Source organism: Embiotoca jacksoni, unplaced genomic scaffold (genome assembly GCF_022577435.1).
Source record: "Embiotoca jacksoni isolate LCO1_2020_lvr unplaced genomic scaffold, fEmbJac1.0.p SCAF_10, whole genome shotgun sequence".
Taxonomy (NCBI): domain Eukaryota; kingdom Metazoa; phylum Chordata; class Actinopteri; family Embiotocidae; genus Embiotoca; species Embiotoca jacksoni.
Genome location: NW_027185230.1, coordinates 9,362,069 through 9,382,959, shown reverse-complemented (window position 1 = coordinate 9,382,959; position 20,891 = coordinate 9,362,069). Strand labels below are relative to the sequence as shown.

Sequence of the window (20,891 nt, the reverse complement as noted above, 5' to 3'; positions counted from 1 at the left end):
CTGCCCTCTGTCAGACCCTCATCTCATTCATTAACTCCTCTCCATCCGCCGCCGCCGCCGCTCCGGGGGAGAGTCAAACCAACGACGTCAACACGTTACGTTAACAGCTGATATTTTGACGTAATTAGCAATAAAGTGTTTCCTCACATCCGGTTTGGAGAAAAACAGAAAAATTTCATAAAATACCACTATAAATACCAGGAAACATTCATTACTGTACGTGCACTTCAAATAATAAATAATAATACCAGTAAATACATGAATACATATTACCTTCACTGATAAATTAGTTAATTTAGGATCTATGAATTTGTACAGTTTTACACACACTATCACTTCTTTCACAAATTTTAAATTAATTTTAGGGATTTACAATATAACAATTCGTTATGGAAAGCATTAGTGTAAACATATACATGTGATCAGATACTACATTCTGATTCTACAAGGATGGACGCAATATAAAAAGTAAAATTACAACATGGAGAAACATATTAATAGATTTAAATATAAAATATATATCTATATTATATATGAATCTGGAGAATGCGTCATACCATGCAGGGACATGTTAGAATAATGTTTGGTTCTGCTTGTAATTGAACTCTAATGCAGAAGTAGCAATAATATAGTTGCACTGTATTACTGTGTTGTTAAATATTAAGAATAATCTATATTAGGTAGTCTGGCTGGTGCACGCACTTATATAAGAACAAAGTGCATGTTTATTAGCAAGTATTTGTCACGTCTATTTGTAAAGTTTATGATTTACAGGAAGTTCGTCAGACTAGTTTACACACTAGAACTTTTGCCCAGATACAAGCTGTTTACAAAAACCCTCCTCAACTCGTCTAGTCCGTTACTCGTAGGATCCTGTCACCCTGCATGACGGACACAAACAGGTGTGAGGCTTTCACAGAAGCAAATAGAAAGAAAACTGATTTTTAAAAACAAAATACTGAATTGAAGTAATTTTATGTGGCGCATTATCCCATACATACTTATATTAGGACAGAAAAAGGTGATAATCTTGCTTTTTAATCGTGTGTTTTCTTACATTTTTTTTTTTTTTTTTGCAAAACTAAAAACCAATGTGAACACTTTCATCATCCTTTCCTATGACAGACTCAGAGACAGAGTCATGACACCGGATACAGGCCACCAGCACGACATTATATATAGACCTGGCAGGAAAAGTCCAGCAGAGATATTTACTTTACTGTGCTGCATTTTTCACCGTTGAATTAATCTCAGACTTCAACTAATCAGCTCAGACAAACCTGTTAACTGTATTTACTGAACTACAGGGTTCACCCAGTGTGTACAGACAACGATTTCACCTCCTTGCATGCTGCAGATGCTTCAGATGAAACACTGGAAGGCTCGTTTTCTATTTCAAGATTGCGCTGAGCATGAAAACTCAACTCATGCACGCTTGCTGAGAATGTGATCAACAGAGCAGCGTTGAGCTGAGCTGAGAGGCGAAAGCAAATTCATCAAGACACTGCAGACAATGGATACGGCCACGGAAGATTTAACACGATCAGATGTTGACGCTGAGATGACGGTGTTGACATCTGAGGACATCACAGGACAAAACACGGAGGCCAGCGATGAAGTGGAGATCCTACGAAACAGGTACTTGGTGTTCTGCAGCTCAGAATCTGTTTACGTGCAGCGACGTTTTCCTTCAGATGACAGAAGCAAGTTGTTAAAGAAATCCCCAGAAGCTCAGAGGCAGAAGTTTATTTTACAACCGGTTGGATTTATTTCCATATAAAATGGTGAATTCCTGGATGAAATTCCATTAGTGACTAACTTGTGTGTGTGTGTGTTTATACTGTAAGTGTGGCAAAGTGGAAAAGGCAGATTTATAGAGCAATTTGAAGTGTGCAGATTATTATCAAATCTTGCAAATTTACTAATGAACTGGTTCCATTCATCATGTTGACACAAGTGATTAATGACATGTTTGAGCAGTTCTTGTAACCCTTGTACTGGCCTCAGGTCCCGTGCAAAAAAGTACCAAACCAATACAAAACATAAAAACTTAACAGTCAGCCCAAAGAGGCTTCTGATGGCAGATATTAGTAGTTTCTTGTCACATTGTTTGTGTGCTGCTGTGCCTTCAGTCTACGCGAGGCCCTCCACGATGACAACGTCCGGCCTAAGATGCAGTGCCTGATGATGGACTCCTCTTTCTCCATGGTGACAATGCAAGGCGAGGACAGCGGCATCGCCTGGGAGACGACCTCCAGTCGCTGCACTACGCCGTGGGCATCTGAAGCTGGGAAACCCGCGGTGGAGCTCGGATCCCCGGTGTCGGCACGGGCTGCAACACCTGGGTCTCATCCAGCTGGAAAGATCATCTTTGTCATGGATGAGGAGCTGATTTCAAGACGGAAGAAAACTAAAGAGAGGGTTAGCGGTCAGAAAAGCAAGGCAGACCGACAACGAGAAGTGCTGGAAGGAAGCTCTGAGAACATCTCGGGACGGCGCGAGTTAGTGGAGGTCTCTCAGCCAAATGTGAAAACCGAGGGGGAAGGAGACCCAGAGGAACCAGCTGCTCCAGTAGATAAAGAGCAGCAGCTGTTCCGCTTGGTGTCTGAGGGCTCTGAAATCCTCAACATTGTTGTTCCTCCTAAACTGGCCACTGTAGACGAAGAGGAGAGCAAAGACATGGTGGACAACCTGTCGTACCTGGAGGAGAGCCCAGTTCTTAAAGCCAGTGAGGAGAGCCATGACTACGAGCTCCTGGACTCAACAGGATCAGACGCAGCAACAAGTGCCAAACCCTCAACTCCAGCCGGTCAGGCAATGGATCCACCAGGGGCTCCAGTAGCCAGACCTCCAGGCAGGAGACCTGCTGCGAACACGGACTACTTTGAGGCATTCGCCCTGATTGATGCTCAGGCTCCAGGAAGTCCTGCTGTGGTGGGGCAGGAGGAGGTGGAGCCAGAGGCGGAGGCTGCCACTGAGGGCCAAGACACAGAGACACCTGTACAGGTCAAAGAAAACATCACCACCAATGTGGATAACGACAATTTAGACAGAGTCAGTTTGGAAGAAATCACCAGCGAGCTTCTGGATGAGGTCTTCTACGGCGGTACAGATGACTACCTCGTGAAAAGTCTCGACTCAGCAGACGGAGGTGGAAGGACCGTAGGCGCGCCCGTGAGGCTTCCTTCAAAACCGAGTGGTTCGAACTTGTTTGGAAGCCAAGAGGAGATCCTGACCCCGATCTTTCTGCCCGATGGACCCCCGAAAATGATCGACCCCATTTTGCTGGAGGAGCCCAAAGCTATGGCATTCCTGTACACGGACCTGTATGAGGAAGCAATCGGCAACCGGCAAAAAGAAGAGGACACAGAAAGTATGAGGTCTGAGAAGTCCTTCCACAGCAGGCATTCGGACCGGGAGGCGAGGGGATACCTCGAGAAATACGTTTTAATAGATGAGACTCCCGTGGTGGAGGTGGAAGCAAAAGAAAAACACCAAGAGGAAGGACCTCGGATTCTGTCCCAGGATTTGTATAATTCTGGAGATTTTTTGGCCACATCTGAAAAAGGTGAGACACCAAACTCAGAGGAGGAAATCACAGACTTCTTCAGGTCCAGTGGCAATTCTTCTCCGTGCGATATAGAACCTTTCGTGCGATCGGTAGAAGAAGATGACACACAAACAACAACGAAGAGTAAAGCAAAGAAAGAGAAAAGTGTCTCCATAGCGGTGGAAAAAGTCGCAGAAACACCAGCAGATTCACTTAGTGTTGAGTTCCCCTCAGATGAACCAGACTGGGGGAGTACAGATGATCATCCTCTGGCCCTGGACGAGAAGGACGTCACCGAGCATACAGATCAGAAAATGTGGAAACAAGACTCAGAGATTGATAAACCGGTCGCCCCTCCGAGGAAAAAGACAACCTCCTCTCCGAAGGCCTCCCTGGATCTAACACCCCTGACTCCAGTCGATCTCATCACGCAGGAACAAGAAGAGGCAGGAGGGAAGGAGCAAAGAGTGGAGGAGAAAGAGACGGCATCACCGGCGGAGACTGCAGACGAAGGTGACGGAGATGCAGAGGAAACAATGGAGACCTCCTCTGAAGACGCTCTATCTGAGAACATGTCTTCAGAAACTGAATGTGTAAAACACAGCGATGACATAACTGTCAGAGCCGAAAAACCAGCTGAAGAGACAGATGCCAAAACAGAAGAGGAAACCAAACAGACTGAACTGGAGGAGGAAGATGTTAAACCACCAGAATCAGATGAAACAGAGATTAATGCAGAGAAACCAGGAGATACTTCAACCGACGTCACAACCGAACCGGATAAAAACAAAGGACAGTGTATCATACTTTAATGTAGCTACAGTGGTTTCTATATTAAGTACAGCATATCTTTATTTGGTCTTAAATCACAGTAAAGTTAGTTATGTATTCTTAAAGCTAGCAAAATATAAGTTTGTATATCTGTAGTTTTTATAAATTATTGCATTAATAATTTAAAAAAAAATCAAAGTCTTAAACAATAACTAGTAGTAGAACAGTGAAGGTTGTTCCAGGTAAACTTTGTTTAAACTTTGTTTTCCCACACAGAAGTTGGTTATGGAATTCAACCAGGTTCGATGCTGGGTCCCGTACTTTTCTCATTACACATGTTTCCTTTAAGCGATGTCATTAGAAAAACTGCCTTAATGTCCGTTGTTACGCAGATGACACCCAAAGGTTCTCCCTCCACCTGTCACTCATATGGAAAGTGTTTAGTTCCTCTCTGAAGTTCTGGTGTAACAACCTTACTATGTAAAGTGTCCTGACGTGACATTTGTTATGATTAGCTGCTGTATTAATGTAACTGAATTGAATTGAACCCATTCTCTCCAACAATAAGTGCTTGAAACATAACGTTCGGGCCATGAATTTACATAAGAAGGGGGCAAGTGCATATGTCTGCGTGACGTTAGGGTACATCTTCAGCTATAAATAAGTGTCTCTGGCTGTTAACCTGACACCTCATCTCAACTGGGAGTCTGTGTACTGTACACCAACAGTCAAGAAAAAGAGTGCGATACATGCAAATGACATGACATAACTAACTGCTATTTTTGACAGATTACTTGGACTCTGTATTTCTCTGTTTAATCATCAATTTGTTTCTTTGAGCTAAATTAAAACATCTTAATTATGTATAACTGTTCCTACACCAAATATAGAGAGATATTTTTCCTCCAGCCAAAACAAACTGTACCTCAGATGTGCTTTAAGAAATATAAAATACTTGGCTTTAATAATAATTTGTGTCTGATGTGGTTTTTTTCACGAAAAAAAATGCAATTATTTGGATAAAAAAAAAAAAAATTGCATCTGTCTGCTCTCCATCATTGAAAAGTTGCTTCTTCAACATATTTGTGTAAATATTCTTCTGGATCACGACTGGCTCCAAACGCATCACAAAAATCACATCGTACATGCTCATGATGAGCAAACATGTGAACAGCCTCCCGGTGTTAATCTCTGCGCATACGTCACTCTGCGGTGAAGATCCATCATCAAACAAAGCCGGATCGGGGACTTTCAGGGAGGTGAAGTGTTTCCTCTAAACATGAGGTCATTAAAACAGGTCCATGTGCAGCATTAATTGCAGATATAACTGCTTCTCGTCCTGAATCCAAAGGTGCCATCTGGAGCTCAGCAGTGATCCTGTTGCTGTTGACCTTAAGGAGGAGACTGAAAACACACACGCAGATGCCCATTTACACGTGAACATGCATGTTGTAAATAAGATACTAGCACAGCTGAACATGTAGTACAGAGATATTTTGTTTTCGGAAAGTAATGTTTTAAGACTTTAGGTCTGTTTTATCTACAGCTGAAATGAGTTTTGGCGAGACCTAGTGTCATACATGTGCATATCTATATTTTTAACGCACCTGTTTCCCTCCACGTCAACAGGGGGCAGCCTTGAGTCTCATGATCATAGAAACACAGCAGATAGATTGGATATACCAACCTTAAATAATTCTCTTGGAAATGTTTAACACATATTGTGTAACAGATTTTAGGATTTTGGTGTTGTTTGGCTCATGTTATATTCCTACCTACTAAATATGGATATGAACTCTGTTTGACATATTTAGGTGCTGCCATATTTAATCAATTTCAAGGACGATGAATTCATCATTTAAAAAGTTAATTAAATGTGTAATCAAAGTAAGTTCTCTCCGATGTTACTTTATAAACTGGCTTTGCAGCTATTACGCAGCTGTAAATGAACGTAGCAGACGAGCAGTCTGTTAAATTAAGATCCGCAGACCTCTCTGAGTCGGTGTATTTCTATACCGGAAGTTCTCCGTCGGGCGCTGCGTTTGAGTACTTGGCACAAGTTAGCATCGTGCTAACTCCGCAATGGACCATGTCCCCGGTCGGTGCTCCGCGGGCACTCCCGAGGAAAACGGAGCTGAAGCCTGCGACAGCTCCTCCGCGGACGGCGGGCTCGTCGACGCTTTCGGAGACCTGGCTGCCCTCCCGGTGGAGGTCGGCGAGAGAAGACCGACGTGTTTACGGTGCCGGTGAGCTACATTAAAGTGAAGCTAAATGCTAGCTAGCCAGAGGTAGAGTGGTTGGAGCAGGCAGGAAGGACAGTAAAGACCCCCACCTCCTCCTCTTGCTCCTCCTCCTCCTCCTCCCCCCACCCTCCCTTTCTCCCCTCCCCCTTTCGCCTACTCAAATAACTGTCATGTTTTAACGAGGGAGCAGATTTATGATGTCGTTGCAGAGAGGCTTTAGCTGGCGGGCTAACTGGGATATCACAGCTTCACGTCTCAAACTCTCCCACCATGTAGTCGTCCTCAGAAGGTGTGTCTCTGCCCCTTCCTTCCGCCACAACCCCTGGAGGTGTCCACGTGTCTGTACGTAGTGCAGCATCCTGCAGAGGTGAGCCACAATGACCGCAAAAACACTTTTACGCATCAGGTGCTGTGAATAAGTTTTGGTTTTTTTTTACAAGCTGTTGTGTTTCCCTCCTGGTTCACAGAGTAGAGATCAAACCACAGACCTTCATTTGTTTACATCAAGTTAATGTGACGCTTCAGCAGTCTGATGGACAAACTTTCCACTACTGATCTGCAATGATTTCCTCACGTCAGTTTCAGTTTACATCCAGGGTTGTCCACACTCGTGTAAATGGTGTATTTTGATTTTAAACTTTAAGACCTTTTTTTAAAGGAGTTTGTCCAATAAATCTGATTCTGATTGAAGGCCGTGTCGTCTTCATGATAGCGGACGATGCTTCAAATGTGAACGTTGCTGCTTAAAAATCTACGAAGTCTAAATCCGCTTCACAAATATCTTCAGCCGACAGCCCAGGAGATCTCGACAATCAGCACGGTGTCGAAGATCAGCGTCACCGCTTCGGCATCCAGCCAAATAAAATATGAAATAAATAAAAAAAATATAAAATAAATAAGAATGCAGTCTCCCCCTCTACTCCTCAGTTATGGTATCATTGTAAAATTCTTCTTTGACACCTAAAATTTAATCAGTTCAAACTTGAGTCAGAGTTAAAGTTTGTTCCATATTGGAAGAAGTTTTGTGTTTCTGATTTTAAAGGAAGGGAAGCGAGGTCCATGTGACCTTTGACCCCTACAATCTGACCAGTTCATCGTAGGTCCAGTTCAACATTTGTGCGAGATTTGAATGAATTGCCTCCAGGTGCATTGGAGATATTGGCTTCACGAGGAGGTGAGGTCACGTTGACCTTTGACCACCAAAGTCTAATCAGTTCATCCCACAGACTGTTTATAAAAGTGGAGGAAGCCTGCGGGTCTGAAAGTGAGTCCATTGTGTGTGTGTGTAGCTGCAGTACCACCACAGGCCACTGGAGGAGGAGGGGGGGGGGGCTCCACACAGCCTCAGTACTTCACATTATGAACATGAGGAATGACTACAGCCAGCATCACCTGTTTTAATGGACATATGGTACCTGATTATTGCATATTTTCAGATGCCTTTTTTAAAAAAATTTAATTTAATTTAATTTTTTTTTATAGTTTATTTACCAAAACATAATTTCTCTGCCAGAATCCAGACAGAGAAGCAACAAGGAAATAAACTGTTTATAGACTCGTCAGAGCCACCTGCCATTATTACTGCATGAAAACACTAAAATATACAGCTTCACAAGTAGCAGCAAGTTCTTTTGGACTCATTATGGTCTTTTTGGGGAGTAAAGCCCATTAAATATATAACTAAATTAAAAGATTAGTATTATTCCACTGTAAAGACGCTCCTGTTGAATATCAGGGAAATCTAATATAACAGGACTTTTTTTGTGACTGAAGTTAAACTCAGTAAAACTATGCTGTTTCTTTATTTTTGTGATGGAGAATAAATCCTCATTGCGTCAGCTGGAGGTTAGTACATTAATATTAACATTGGTATTAATACCAACATCCGCTCTTTTATGAATAAACAGCATTTGCATCGTGGCTGATGTCTCTCCCACTGAGTTGTTCTATATTGCAAGCAGCTTTTCACCATTAATCAAACAGCTAATGACAATAATGACTCATGTTTCTGGTTTTAATCCAGTTTTCTAACTGCTGTGTTTTCAGGAGAGCCGAGTACTTCGAACAGTTCCTCTTCTGGCTGCTTGTTTACCCCCAGGAAAATGTAATGTCATAGTCGGAAGGAGATTTAATGAGGAAAAGTAAGTCAACAGTATTTAAACATCTTAAATATCCTTAAACATCCTTACATACCATGTCCTCGTCTCCTCTCCCCTCAGACACCCGGAGCTGGCTGCGGTGTGTCGGGACAGCAGAACGCTGATCCTCTACCCAGGTCCCAAATCCCAGAACCTGGAGGAGTTGGTGCAGTACCGAGAAGTAAGCGATGGGAAACACAACGTGATCATCATAGATGGCACCTGGAGCCAGGCCAAAAACATGTTCCTGAAGAACAGCCTGTTCCACCTGCCCAAACAGGTGAGTGTGACCGTGTGGACCCTTTGGAACAGGACACAGGTTATTCTCTCCTGCTGGGTCCTGAAGCTTGTTTCTGTTTCAATGTTCAAATCGCAACGTCTCAGAGCCGAGCGTCCGTCCACAGGAGACGCTGTCGGTCACACCCGCTGTAGGGGCGGCTGCTCCGCCCACAGGAAGTGACTCACTGATACTCAAGGGTACAACTTTCCATAAAGGCCCAATCCCAAAGTCCACCCAAAACCCTCACTGACTCAGCTGACGGCACAGCTGTATGTTTGTGTTTGAGTTCATGGGGCCTGAAATGGTATAAAAAGCAAAATGGGACATTCCATCGTGACATCACACCCTGCTGGCACAGAAAAAAACACCACACCGCAATAAACAAAAAAAAGAATGATTCAATGAATAATGAAAAATATTTGATAGATGGATAGATATAAGCCTATACGTTGGCTATATTTCGGTCTGTATAATCTTTATTTGTTTTAGCTAATTACCAGAAAAGGCATTAATGTTAGTAAATCAAATGTGGACATTTAACTTAAAAAAACAACAACTTTAAAAACGTGCAATAAGTAAACAGAGCAGCCAAGTGATGTCACTTCTAACATCCTCCATGCTTTGCTTGTTTACATTCTGTGGGCAGCAGACTGTTGTCAGGACAACGAGAAGGTTCCAGCTGTAGCCGGACCTTATTGGAGAGAAGTCTGCATTTCTGCAGACTTAAGGAAAGGCCTTATTTGGAAACACTCCTCTCTCAACACCTAACTTTCTTTTGTGCATCTATTTTAATAATGATAAAATCTTTGTTGAGGTACTCTAACTCTGAGGTGATTTGGCGACACCTGTGGTCACTGGTTGTAACAGCGGCTGCAGTTTAAACTGCAGGAAAACGCTCGATGAGCAGCAGAAGTTCAACTAATGTGTGTGTTTACAGAGAAGTGTTGTTTTAATGGAGGTCAGTCAGGAATCACTTTTTTCTCTACAGAGCGGTCAGCGTTAACCTCAGTGACATCACACATCCTGTGACTGATACTCGGTGAATTCAAATGTACTGAGCGACTGTTGTTGATTTAGTTAAGAATCATAACTTGAATCCACGTCAACAGATAATCTCACACCTGTGCTTTGGTTTCCAGGTGCAGCTCAGTCGGACTCTGTCCAGTCAGTACGTGATCCGAACGCAGCCCTCCAACATCTGTCTGTCCACGCTGGAATGCGCCGCGGTCGCTCTGTCCATCCTGGAGCACAACGACGACATCCAGGAGGTGACCGGCACATATTCCTCCGATTTATTGTAGGACAGCTGTTTTAACGGTGAAGACGACAACTCCCGTGATCCCATGCTACTCCGTGGCATCATCAAACTCCTCCTTTTGGCCTTTTGAGACACCTGGCTGAGACTCTGTACAAGTAGTTCATTTTAAAATGAAAGCTGTGACGAGCCCGAAGAGCAAAACTTGTCCAAATGTTTTCCAGAGAAAGGCAACCGAACCACACGGGTATAATTATGTTTTTATTGTATTGTTCATGTCTCGTCTCTTGTCTGTGTGTGCAGGTTCTGCTGAGGCCTCTGAAAGCTCTGTGCTCCTTCCAGCTGCAGCACGGCGCTCAGATTCACCACAGCAAGGAGCACCTGCTGAAGAACGGCATGTATGACAAACCCATGCCCAAGAACAAACGCAAGATCAAGAGGATGGAGAAGCTCATCACGGATCACAACGTCTGCCCAAGATGAGGAAGATGAGGATGATGAAGAAGATGGAGAAGATGAGGAAGTGACGAGCTGTGCTCTGCAGAATTTTGTCATCGGAGCTGCAGGAAGGAAACTGCTGGGCGTTTGTGGGATTTTTTTTCTTTAAAGTACTTTGCTGGTAAAATTAATTTATGTATTTGTCATTAATTTAAAATAAATTAATGACAAATTAAAGTCGTACTTGAAGCGTCATGGTTGACAGTAAATCAGGTTTCTCACTTTCTTTGTTAAAAAAAAACAACGTTTACATTATTGCAGCTTGTATTTTATGGAATGGTTGTGTTGTTATTTTATTATGGTTCATTATGGTTGCAGCTGGTCACATCTGGAAGTGCCGAGTCGGCAAACAATGACATACTACAACTACCAAAGACACACAACACAGCAGCACAAAGAGTTATTCTGTACTGTCTGTGAAGGTCACTGTTGTTGACGATGTAATTCAACTGCATAACGTCACTAAAATGTTTTTAAAGGATTTTCATAATTGTATTTGCAGGTCTACAAAGAAGTTTTATTACATATTGGTCAAAGCAGTTTAAGTGCTGCTGCAGGTTTTCTACACTATAAATAACATCTAAAAAAAAATATAATATTTTTATTCCAGGACTCTAAAAGGTCTTAAATTCAACCATTTTCAAATACTGAGAAAAGAAGTCAAACAATTTGTATATCTGCAAAAAAATAATTCAGTTTTTGAGACAAATGTGAAGTGATTTTGTATGTAGACTTTTGTACATAAGTGACCTCCTGTAAATAATAATTAAACCTGTTTCAGTCTACTTCACAGTTTTGACGTGAACCAGACATTTTACATGGCGAACAAACAAAGTGAACATGTCAAACACCAGAGTCGTAAATGATGCTTTTCTTTAATATACAATGTTCAGAAAGGTTTGAATAAAAGCAGCGTTGTTTTTCAGGAAGCTTATGAACATATTTACAGAGTCTGCTCTTATTTCAACTATCGTCCCGATTTGAATAATTTCCTGAAGCCTTCTTATCCTCATAGATCACTTCAAGAAGACACGCAGAGTGTAATGAAGCAGTAAGTCATTGTTGTACTTCTGGTGCACATGAAAATAAAAATCACTTCACCCACAGCACGGACGAGAGTCTGCTGGACAGATCCTGTGTTTCCATGACCGCTTTGTGAAACAGATTTTCGCAATAAAAGAAAGTGACAGTTGTATTTAAACACAACCGGAAACACACGCACGCAAACCAACCACAATAAAATCTAGGAAATATTTAAAAAAAAACAACGTGTAAACAAACACAAACAACAACCATATTAAAATAAAAGTCAAAACAAAAAAGATGGGACCTAAAAGCCAGCAAGTGCTTCTGACTTCCTGTTAGTAAAATCGTAAGTCTTCTATGTGTAACTTTACATGTATTTTTTTTTTTGTGGAAAACATTACAGTCACAGTTTATATATTTATATAAAGTTCATTGGTCACAGCTTTTCGTGACGTTATTTTGTAATTTGCCTACAAGTTTGCCTTTGGCTGAACTATTGCGCATGCGTGTTTGGAGTCAGCCCCCCGGTCACTCCGCCATCTTTGTCGGCTGCCCCATTGTTCAGTGTGGAGCTAACAGCAGAGATAAACCAGTCCACACTTCGCAGTAAAATAAACCTGACAGCATCACCGGCAGCTGCCCCGCGACAGTCGTGGATTTGCTCTCAGGGTTGCGACTTGTTTTCGGCCGACAAGTGGAGCAGAATGGACGATGACCAGCCCAAAACCCTGTGAGTTTGTGTGTCTGCGTTAGTTCACCGCCTTGTGTTCGTCACGTAACGTTCAGCTCCGGTCCCGAGGAGACCTGGGCCTCGAACTCATCTAAACAAAACAAACAACAACAAAAAAAAAATCGGGTGATTTGACGTTAACCTTAAATATACTCACGTCTTAAATAAAAAAAACTGAACACACGGTAATCATCTCGCTTCTGGTAGATTCGACTCATTTGGTTGATGCTAGCTTGCGAGCTAATTCCATAAAAAAAAATTTTTTTTTAGAAAAAAAACCCTCCAAATTAATGTGTCGGTTCCAACTTGAAATATCACTAAAATATACGCAGTTAAGTGTGTTTTTGTTTGTGCCGGATTAAATAGTAACTCGTGGAGATTCCCTCCGTGTGTCCGAGGTTGCTCTACTCCGTAGTTGAGCCCTACGACGAGCAGAAGAACATTAAACCAGCAGGCTTTCCAACGGAGTCTGGCGTGGATGATGGACTCATCATTCACAGGCCCAGGATCCTATTTACATGGATGGATTTGTTACTAGTAACCTTGATAGATGCTAATAGAGGCTAATGCAGGTCGTAAATTTTGGTTGTGAAAACTGGTTATTTTTTTGTTGTTCCCTGGATAAGATGAACATAATTCTGCTTAAAACCATCAGTGAGGTAAACCAAGGTCAGCAGCTGTGTTTTGATAATGGTGCTCCTCCATAGCTGCACTCTTATGTTTGGCTGATTATTAAATGTTACAACTCGGCTTAAACAGCCTTGAGATTTCATTCACTTGAGACATTTACGTTCACCTGAATCCGAAACGGTGATTTGTTGTAGTTGTAGTGGTACATTTTGAGATATCTGCATGTAAGTGGGTGCTGGAATTGTTTCTTTTATCCTTGTTTGTCTGAGTGTGTGGTTTTAACAGCACATAACCAGACATTATACTTATTCTGTTGCACAGAAGAAGAGCAGCTTGTATTGTCACAGAAATGATGTAAATATGGATTTAAAATTCCTTTTTTTTTAGTTGTGGAGCTACAACTCACATTTACTGTCATTACTGATCGATCTGCACACCATTTTCTTCAACCATCGATCAATCATGTTGTCTGTAAAATATTATAAAAGTCAACAATTTTCACATCTTTATGTATCATTTTTAGCTGGAAACCAATGAGTTAAAAAAATATTCATTTTCTATCAGCTTGTGTTCACAGCAACTACAATAATGTTTGATAAAAACCTTGCGCTGCCTTGCTGCTCCAACACATTAACACATATTATTAATTTATGATCCCTTCCATGGATTTTAAACCACAGCTAATATGTGCTAATTCACAACACTCAGGACGTCACCACCGTCAGCGATGACATCACAGCAGTAACTAACAGTGTCCTCCGTGTGTTGTTTGTGTTCGTAGGTATGTGGGAAATCTGTCCCGGGATGTGACAGAAGCCCTCATCTTGGAGCTGTTTGGCCAGATTGGACCCTGCAAAAGCTGTAAAATGATAGTAGATGTGAGTTTATTTGTTTTGTTCCCTCTAACATGAGAAAATATTGTTTTATTGTTTACCACCAACCATGTTCCTTTTAGATTGGTGTATAAACTCTTTGTTTCCCTGTGATGTGATTCAGGTTCTTGCTTCCCTCCTCTGGTGCTCATCCTGTTGATCCACGTCTAGTTTTCCGTATTGCAGTTGTATCGCAGCCACACCGTTGGATGTGAAATGATGATGTCATTTTAGTGAGATAATGTGTGTGTTTCTTCTGTCTACTACAGACAGCAGGTCACGACCCGTACTGCTTTGTGGAGTTCTATGAACATAGACATGCCACTGCCACAATCGCAGCCATGAATGGTCGGAAAATCCTGGGTAAGGTAAGCTGTCATGTCTCCTGGGAGAGTCCACCAGGGTCGGGGTGGGGTGCGTGGGAGGGGGGTGACGTGTCACAGTCCAAAAACAACATGGGAGCTGTTAGTTGTGTTATTGTGTCTTGATTTGTGGGTTATTGTGGTATTAAAACGCAGATATTATTATATAAACCAAAGTCATCAGTTACAGTCTCAATCTGCAATCTGCTGTACTGTGGTGGTTAATGAGGCTGCCAGTTTAACACACAGAGCTTATCATAAAGGCATGCAGGTGTCAGTAATACTCTCATACCATCATCACATCAGACAAAGAAGCTCAAAGTCTGAACTTCTTTCCAGGAGCTTTAAAAAAAAAATTAAAAAAAAAAAATCTAATAATAGAATTTATGGAACAACTGAAGTGACCGGATTTTAAACGGTCTGCAGCGAAAATAAATCTGATTATGTGCTTGTTTCTTTATCCATAAAAAAATAAGAAATGTTTGTTCTTTCTTCCTTTAGAGTCGCATAATCAAATCATCATTCAGAAGACGGTATGATTAATAAACTAGAGTATTCATAAATCATCTGGTCAGAGGAGGGGTGTTAATACCAGGTGTTCACCTGCTGCTCAGTACGGGGCACCTTCAGGTAGAAACAGTGAGATGTTGGTACAGTGGGAGGAAGCGGTGACATCTCGTCATCTTTTTTTTTTATATAACAGTTCTAACAAATAACTGAACATTAGTATCTTTAAACTCATGTTTGTTTGTAGGTCTTTAAGATGATAGAACAGGAAATAAAGAATAAAAGATAATCTTGTTGGGTTCGGGGTCTAAATGCAGGTCTGTTTTTCTTGTGACTTGCTGCTCCATGCTGTGTGTTAATGACGTGTGTTTGACTTCATGTAGCGTGGCCTTGCCTTGTGTGTATTAATGACGTGTATGACTTCATGTAGCGTGTGGTGTGTGTGTGTGTGTGTGTGTGTGGTCAAGTAGCGTGGCCCTGCTGTGTCGTCATACAACCTGTAACATGCTCTGATTGACTCTCTTCTGTCCCCTCCATCTTTGCTGCTCTGTGTTCTTTCTGCAAACTTATTTCCACATAGACTCCACATAAGAGCAGAAAAGTCCATTCAGTTGAAAATATTTTATCCTCAACAGGTATTGAAGGACCATTTGAGGAGTATAACAAGTTCGTAAAAATCACTTGTTTGTAAGTCCCTTGTTATTTGGACCTTACTTCCTACAGTTTTGCTCCAAATGATTTCTAGACTGAGAGTGAAATGTTCCTGATAATGAAGGTGAAGTCTATAAATGCTCCACTGTATTTTACTGTGTGTTAATTAATGCAGAGCAATGTAACATTAGACAATAGCAGTTTGTGTTGGACACAGAGTCCATCTTGTTTATAATAAGAAGTTCTCGATCTTCAGTAAAAGTGGTGACAAACGTGATGAGAGGAGCAGAACCTTCCTCCTCCTGCAGACATGCTGCCCGTCTCACCTCCTCCTCCTCCTCGCTGTCTGTCTCTGTTGCAGGAGGTGAAGGTGAACTGGGCCACGACGCCGACCAGCCAGAAGAAAGACACGAGCAGTGAGTAGTTCATCTAACGGGGGGAGAACAGAACAATGATGTGTTTCCGTGAACTATAATCTGAATGAATGTTTTCTCTTCAGGTCATTTCCACGTCTTTGTTGGAGATCTGAGTCCTGAAATCACCACAGACGACATTAAAGCGGCTTTCGCTCCGTTTGGAAAAATCTCGTGAGTGTGTTTTCCGATTGTTTTTGCCTAAAGATGTGTTGGTACCTCTCTTGAGTTTTACTGCTTCACCAGCCTGACTACAGCTCTCAGGCTCAGTGGTCAGTCATAATTATTATGTTATCATGTTTAAAAAAAAAAAGGCTCCTAAAACAGCTGGCTGCTGGAGTTTATAGCAAATATTAATCAAATGATATTAAACCTTTTCTTTATTGTTGGTATTAAGATGCATCCTGAGGGATCTGATCAATAGTGGACACGTGTTTTATTAGTGTGAATACTTCCTGCTCCACGTTGAAGGACCGGCCACTCAGCTGGATGCTCTGAATGTTCAATAGATAAAATGTCCTGCTGAGTGCAGCTGAACTGTTCAGACAGGTGGAGAGTTACCTGTAGACTGAACAGATGGAGAGAGTTACCTGTAGACTGAACAGATGGAGAGAGTTACCTGTAGACTGAACAGATGGAGAGAGTTACCTGTAGACTGAACAGATGGAGAGAGTTACCTGCAGCCTGTCTACCCGACGCCTGTTCACCACAAGTCTCTGGTTCTTTAAGTTGTTATTAGTTTACCTGGACTATAATGTCTGACTAATAACTCTAGAAGTGCCTCCGACTGTTTCTCCTGTTGTCCAACAACGGTCAATGAAAACCGTGTGAGAGCCTTGTGACTGTTGTGCGTGTGTGCAGGGATTGTCGAGTGGTGAAGGACATGGCCACCGGAAAATCTAAAGGCTACGGCTTCGTCTCCTTCTTCAACAAATGGGTAAGTGTGTCAGTTCTGGTGGTGTGTTGAGGACTCCTCCGACTGTTGTTGACTCTATCTGACTCTGTGCTGCTGATGGCTGTGTTTGTGTGAGCAGGATGCAGAGAACGCCATCCAGCAGATGGGAGGCCAGTGGCTGGGAGGGAGGCAGATCAGAACCAACTGGGCCACCAGGAAGCCGGCTCCCAAAACTACAAATGAAAGTGAGTTCACGGAGACTACATTGATCGATGCGTTGTGTCGTCAGGTGGTGCAGGCTGTTCTTTAGCCTCAGCGAATGTACTCTGTAATTTACATCCACCAGCAGAAGGTCTGTTTCTACGGTTTGTAGTTCTCTTTACCAGCAGCTCAGCGGTCGATCCGTTACTGTGGTTCAGAATAAATGATGTTGGGATGGATTGTCATTAAATGGGATCCTGGCATTCATACATGTGGATAGATTTTAATAACTCTGGTGATTCCTAACAGCTTCAGTCTCTGAGCTGCTGTAACAGTAACAGTGTTTCCTGCTGTGATCCCTAATGTCAATGTGAATCAGGCTTTAAGTGGGTTTATTTGTTTTCCTTCCACCAGAATCAGCGCAGCAGGATGTCATGCAAAATATAATTTATTATTTCCTACGAGCATTAAAACCATAACTATTTAATTATTAACCATCCTGCAAAACATCTAGTATTGTTAACTAGGTTATGTTGGATCATAATGAACCAGTGTAAAAAAAAACACTGAAAAAGTCATCATGTTTATATGGTGGCGATCAAAGAATGAACTTTTATTTTGTAATTCCAGTGTAGGAAGTAGTTTCATAAGACAATTTTTTTTTTTTTTAATTTTAGCTACCAATACCAAGCAGCTGTCCTTTGATGAGGTGGTCAACCAGTCGAGTCCCAGTAACTGCACAGTGTACTGCGGAGGAGTCACCACAGGTCTCACAGGTGAGTCCCAGTTCAACTCTGACTTTTTAAAGACCCGCCCACACGCTCACCATTTAAAACTGATCTCTCGTTGTTCACAGAACAAATTATGAGGCAGACCTTCTCGCCTTTCGGCCAAATAATGGAGATCCGAGTTTTCCCGGAGAAAGGCTACTCGTTTGTGAGGTAAACCGAGCGATGCACCTGTCGGACCATGAAGTGGCTTATCTGTTGCTCCGGTAACCGGCTGTCTCTGGAGGATGACTCGACTGAAGCTCTTTTCTCCGTGCAGGTTCAACTCCCACGAGGCGGCGGCTCACGCCATCGTTTCCGTCAACGGTACGTCCATCGAGGGCTACGTGGTGAAGTGCTACTGGGGCAAAGAAACGACAGACATGGTGCAGGGCCCCGTGCAGCAGGTACAGATGACACAGGTATGGACCTGGACCGCCTGGACACATCGGACTCTTTCCTCTGTGAACGTAGCTCTGAAACCTTCCTCTGTGTTGTTGTGATGTCAGCAGAACACGGTGAGCTTCGCCGCGCAGCCCTACAGCCAGTGGGGTCAGTGGTACAGCAACACACAGCAGATCGGACAGTACGTGCCCAACGGGTGGCAGGTGCCCAGCTATGGCGTGTACGGGCAGACCTGGGACCAGCAGGGCTACAAGTGAGTACCGGAGGTCAGGTGCTGTGATCAGTGTGTCCACTGTGCTCCCTCTTTAACGGTCCTGTTTCCCCGTCTCTTCCAGTCACTTACATGCTGGAGCCGGATGGACCGGCGTGGGCGCCGTGAGCAACGGGGGCATGGTGGAGGCGGGGCAGGGCGTCAACGGGTCGGTGCTGACCAACCAGGCCGGTATGAGCACCGCCGGCTACCACACCCACTGAACACTGAGCACAGACTTCCTCTCTGTGAGCCACCAGGACGATCCTCTGCCGGGAAGGAGTGCTTCAGATGTCCTCCGTCTGTCACCTCACAAAATGACTCTGTTAGTGAAGCTGGTTCCATTTTATCAACCGGACCGGCCCAACGTCACCCAGTGGAGAGGTTACTGTCCACCCTTCAGCACTGTTCAACATCCTGCTAATGCACCCAGCATCCTGGCCCATTTTATTGTTTGGTGTATTACTGGCCAAATGTAAATGATCCCACCTGTCCAGATCTTTCTAGTTTAGTTGAAATGAATTAAATCTACTGTATATTAAAGGAACGGCTTCTTCTGTTTTCAGCCCTCGGAGCCAAAGAGCACGGGCAGTATTTTCTACCAGTATTTAACAATCATCCAGGGAGGAGGGGCCTCAGACAGCACTCAGTAGTCCGCAGTACTGCAGCCATAAGAGTTCTAGTGTCTCTCAGTCAGAGCCTGTTGATCCAGCGGTCGGTCCGTCGGGTCAGAGAGGGAAACCGGGCGAGTTCTCAGGGTGTCGTCAGAGGATTCTGTGAACCGTAGGAAACACCGGCAGGTCTGAGGGGACAAAACCAGTCAAATGTTCTTCACTTCATCTCCCGGACCGGACCGGACCGAGCAGACGGAGATCCTGTCTGTGGATGTGTGTGTGTGTGCTTACGTGTGTGCATGAACTGATGCTTTTACACACAGGACAATGTCCAGGTCATTTACCCTTGAAACTGAAAGGACTACGCCATCTTTTCTTTTCTTTTCTTTTCTTTTCTTTTCTTTTCTTTTCTTTTTCCTACAAATATAAAAGACAAAGTGTCATTTTCTTCTTTTTTTTATTTTTTTTTTTTTTGCATCTTTAAAATGCTGACCTTGTATAAAGAGCTTCTGCCTTCATGTGTTTCATTTTGGGACAGTCTTCTAAAGAAACGGTGACGTGACACCATCTGATCATGTGACACGCGAGACCTTTTATGTTTGTTTGGCTGTCTGCTGTCAACTTTATTTTTTGAATTAGAATATCTCAAATAAGCCAATTGCAGGGATTACTGCCACTCTTATCTTACTTATAGGCAGACAAATATTGCACAAATACTTCAAGTTATCTTCACTAAATTTGAAATACGAGGGTTAGTTTTTTTTTTTTTTTTAATGTTTTTGCATTCCACTTTGTTGTGATTTCATTTGGAAGTCTGTTTTATGTAAATAACCAAACAGTCTGTTCAATTGTACTGAATCTGTATAAAGACCACATGTTAATTAAGGAGGTGTGACACACCTAGTGGGAAATGGATTCCAGAAACAGCAGCTGGACAGCAGCATCGTGTGGCTGCTCCGTGTACAGTATAGACGCCACATGTCATTGGTCTGAGGACGCAGGACACGCAGCGTTACCATGCAACGCACAAGTGGTTCATTATTTAAGTTATTCTGTTTTAGACCAACATAACAATTGTTTTTATAGATTAAGAAACAACTGTGGCCACCATCGTTTTAACCTAGGTACATCCATTTTGTTGCCTTATCACCGGTGAGTTACTTTTAATTTAACCAAAAATCATGGGAGAGTAGGCGGTGCCTAAGAATGTCTTCAGCCTATGTTTTTGGAGGGAAGTTCTGTTGATGCTTCAGGAACATAGTTTGTGTTTTTGCTTTGTCCCATTAAAATGCTGATGCTTCAAACAGCTCAAATTTACACTGTTTTCATCTTTGAATAGCAGGTGTAGCTGACGACCATTAACTGCACTCCTGCAGAGGCAGAGCTACTCGCTCTTCAGGAGTCTGGAGGAGAGTATGTTTAGGCTCACGTGTTTCATTAAGTTACGTACAAACACAATGCACAGAGAATTAGAAAAACTCCTCAAAAGCATTAAAAACCATTTAAACAAAACTTAAGTGAAGCTCATAAATACTGGAGAGATCCACCAGTACATGCACAGAAAATGAAAATGATTTATCATGTGGTTGCAGCACTGGAGGTATATGTCTTTCATATCACTGTATACTGGATCTGTTGGTCACAAGACAAAGCACCTGAAGTTTTCACCTTGTACTCTCCCTTTGGGTAAAAGGTGATACAGATGCCCAACGGCTCTGATTAAACGATTACAAAAAGTCCTTTAATAAATACTTGACGCATTAATCTCAACTGAGCAAGTTTGTTTTATTTGATATGAAAGCTAAAATGAGCAAGAAAAGGCCTGAAAACTTC

General features: G+C 42.6%; 3 protein-coding genes across 8 annotated transcripts; all 3 read left to right on the top strand.

Moving 5' to 3' along the window:
• The first annotated feature begins 59 nt into the window (after positions 1–59).
• Positions 60–5,292, top strand: LOC138207479 (cardiomyopathy-associated protein 5). 2 transcript variants are annotated; one of them, XM_069164726.1, is made up of 2 exons: positions 60–1,638; positions 2,133–5,292. In XM_069164726.1, exons 1-2 carry the CDS (start codon positions 1,514–1,516, stop codon positions 4,360–4,362), a joined length of 2,355 nt encoding a protein of 784 aa, XP_069020827.1. In that variant the 5' UTR covers positions 60–1,513; the 3' UTR covers positions 4,363–5,292. The 2 variants fall into 2 exon arrangements, with proteins under 2 accessions (XP_069020827.1, XP_069020836.1); XM_069164735.1 differs by lacking the exon at positions 60–1,638 and adding an exon at positions 1,698–1,784.
• Positions 5,293–6,368: 1,076 nt separating this feature from the next.
• Positions 6,369–11,677, top strand: dtwd2 (DTW domain containing 2). The gene is made up of 6 exons (XM_069164759.1): positions 6,369–6,567; positions 6,841–6,931; positions 8,611–8,705; positions 8,784–8,982; positions 10,122–10,250; positions 10,541–11,677. Exons 1-6 carry the CDS (start codon positions 6,404–6,406, stop codon positions 10,718–10,720), a joined length of 858 nt encoding a protein of 285 aa, XP_069020860.1. The 5' UTR covers positions 6,369–6,403; the 3' UTR covers positions 10,721–11,677.
• Positions 11,678–12,298: 621 nt separating this feature from the next.
• On the top strand, positions 12,299–20,822 carry LOC138207454 (cytotoxic granule associated RNA binding protein TIA1-like). Of its 5 annotated transcripts, none has more exons than XM_069164702.1 (12): positions 12,299–12,491; positions 13,903–13,999; positions 14,263–14,361; positions 15,875–15,929; positions 16,013–16,100; positions 16,788–16,863; positions 16,961–17,066; positions 17,700–17,798; positions 17,879–17,963; positions 18,070–18,196; positions 18,302–18,447; positions 18,530–20,822. In XM_069164702.1, exons 1-12 carry the CDS (start codon positions 12,466–12,468, stop codon positions 18,666–18,668), a joined length of 1,143 nt encoding a protein of 380 aa, XP_069020803.1. In that variant the 5' UTR covers positions 12,299–12,465; the 3' UTR covers positions 18,669–20,822. The 5 variants fall into 5 exon arrangements, with proteins under 5 accessions (XP_069020803.1, XP_069020795.1, XP_069020786.1 ...); XM_069164694.1 differs by having other exon boundaries at positions 18,299–18,447; XM_069164685.1 differs by having other exon boundaries at positions 18,070–18,211.
• The last annotated feature ends 69 nt before the right edge of the window (positions 20,823–20,891 follow it).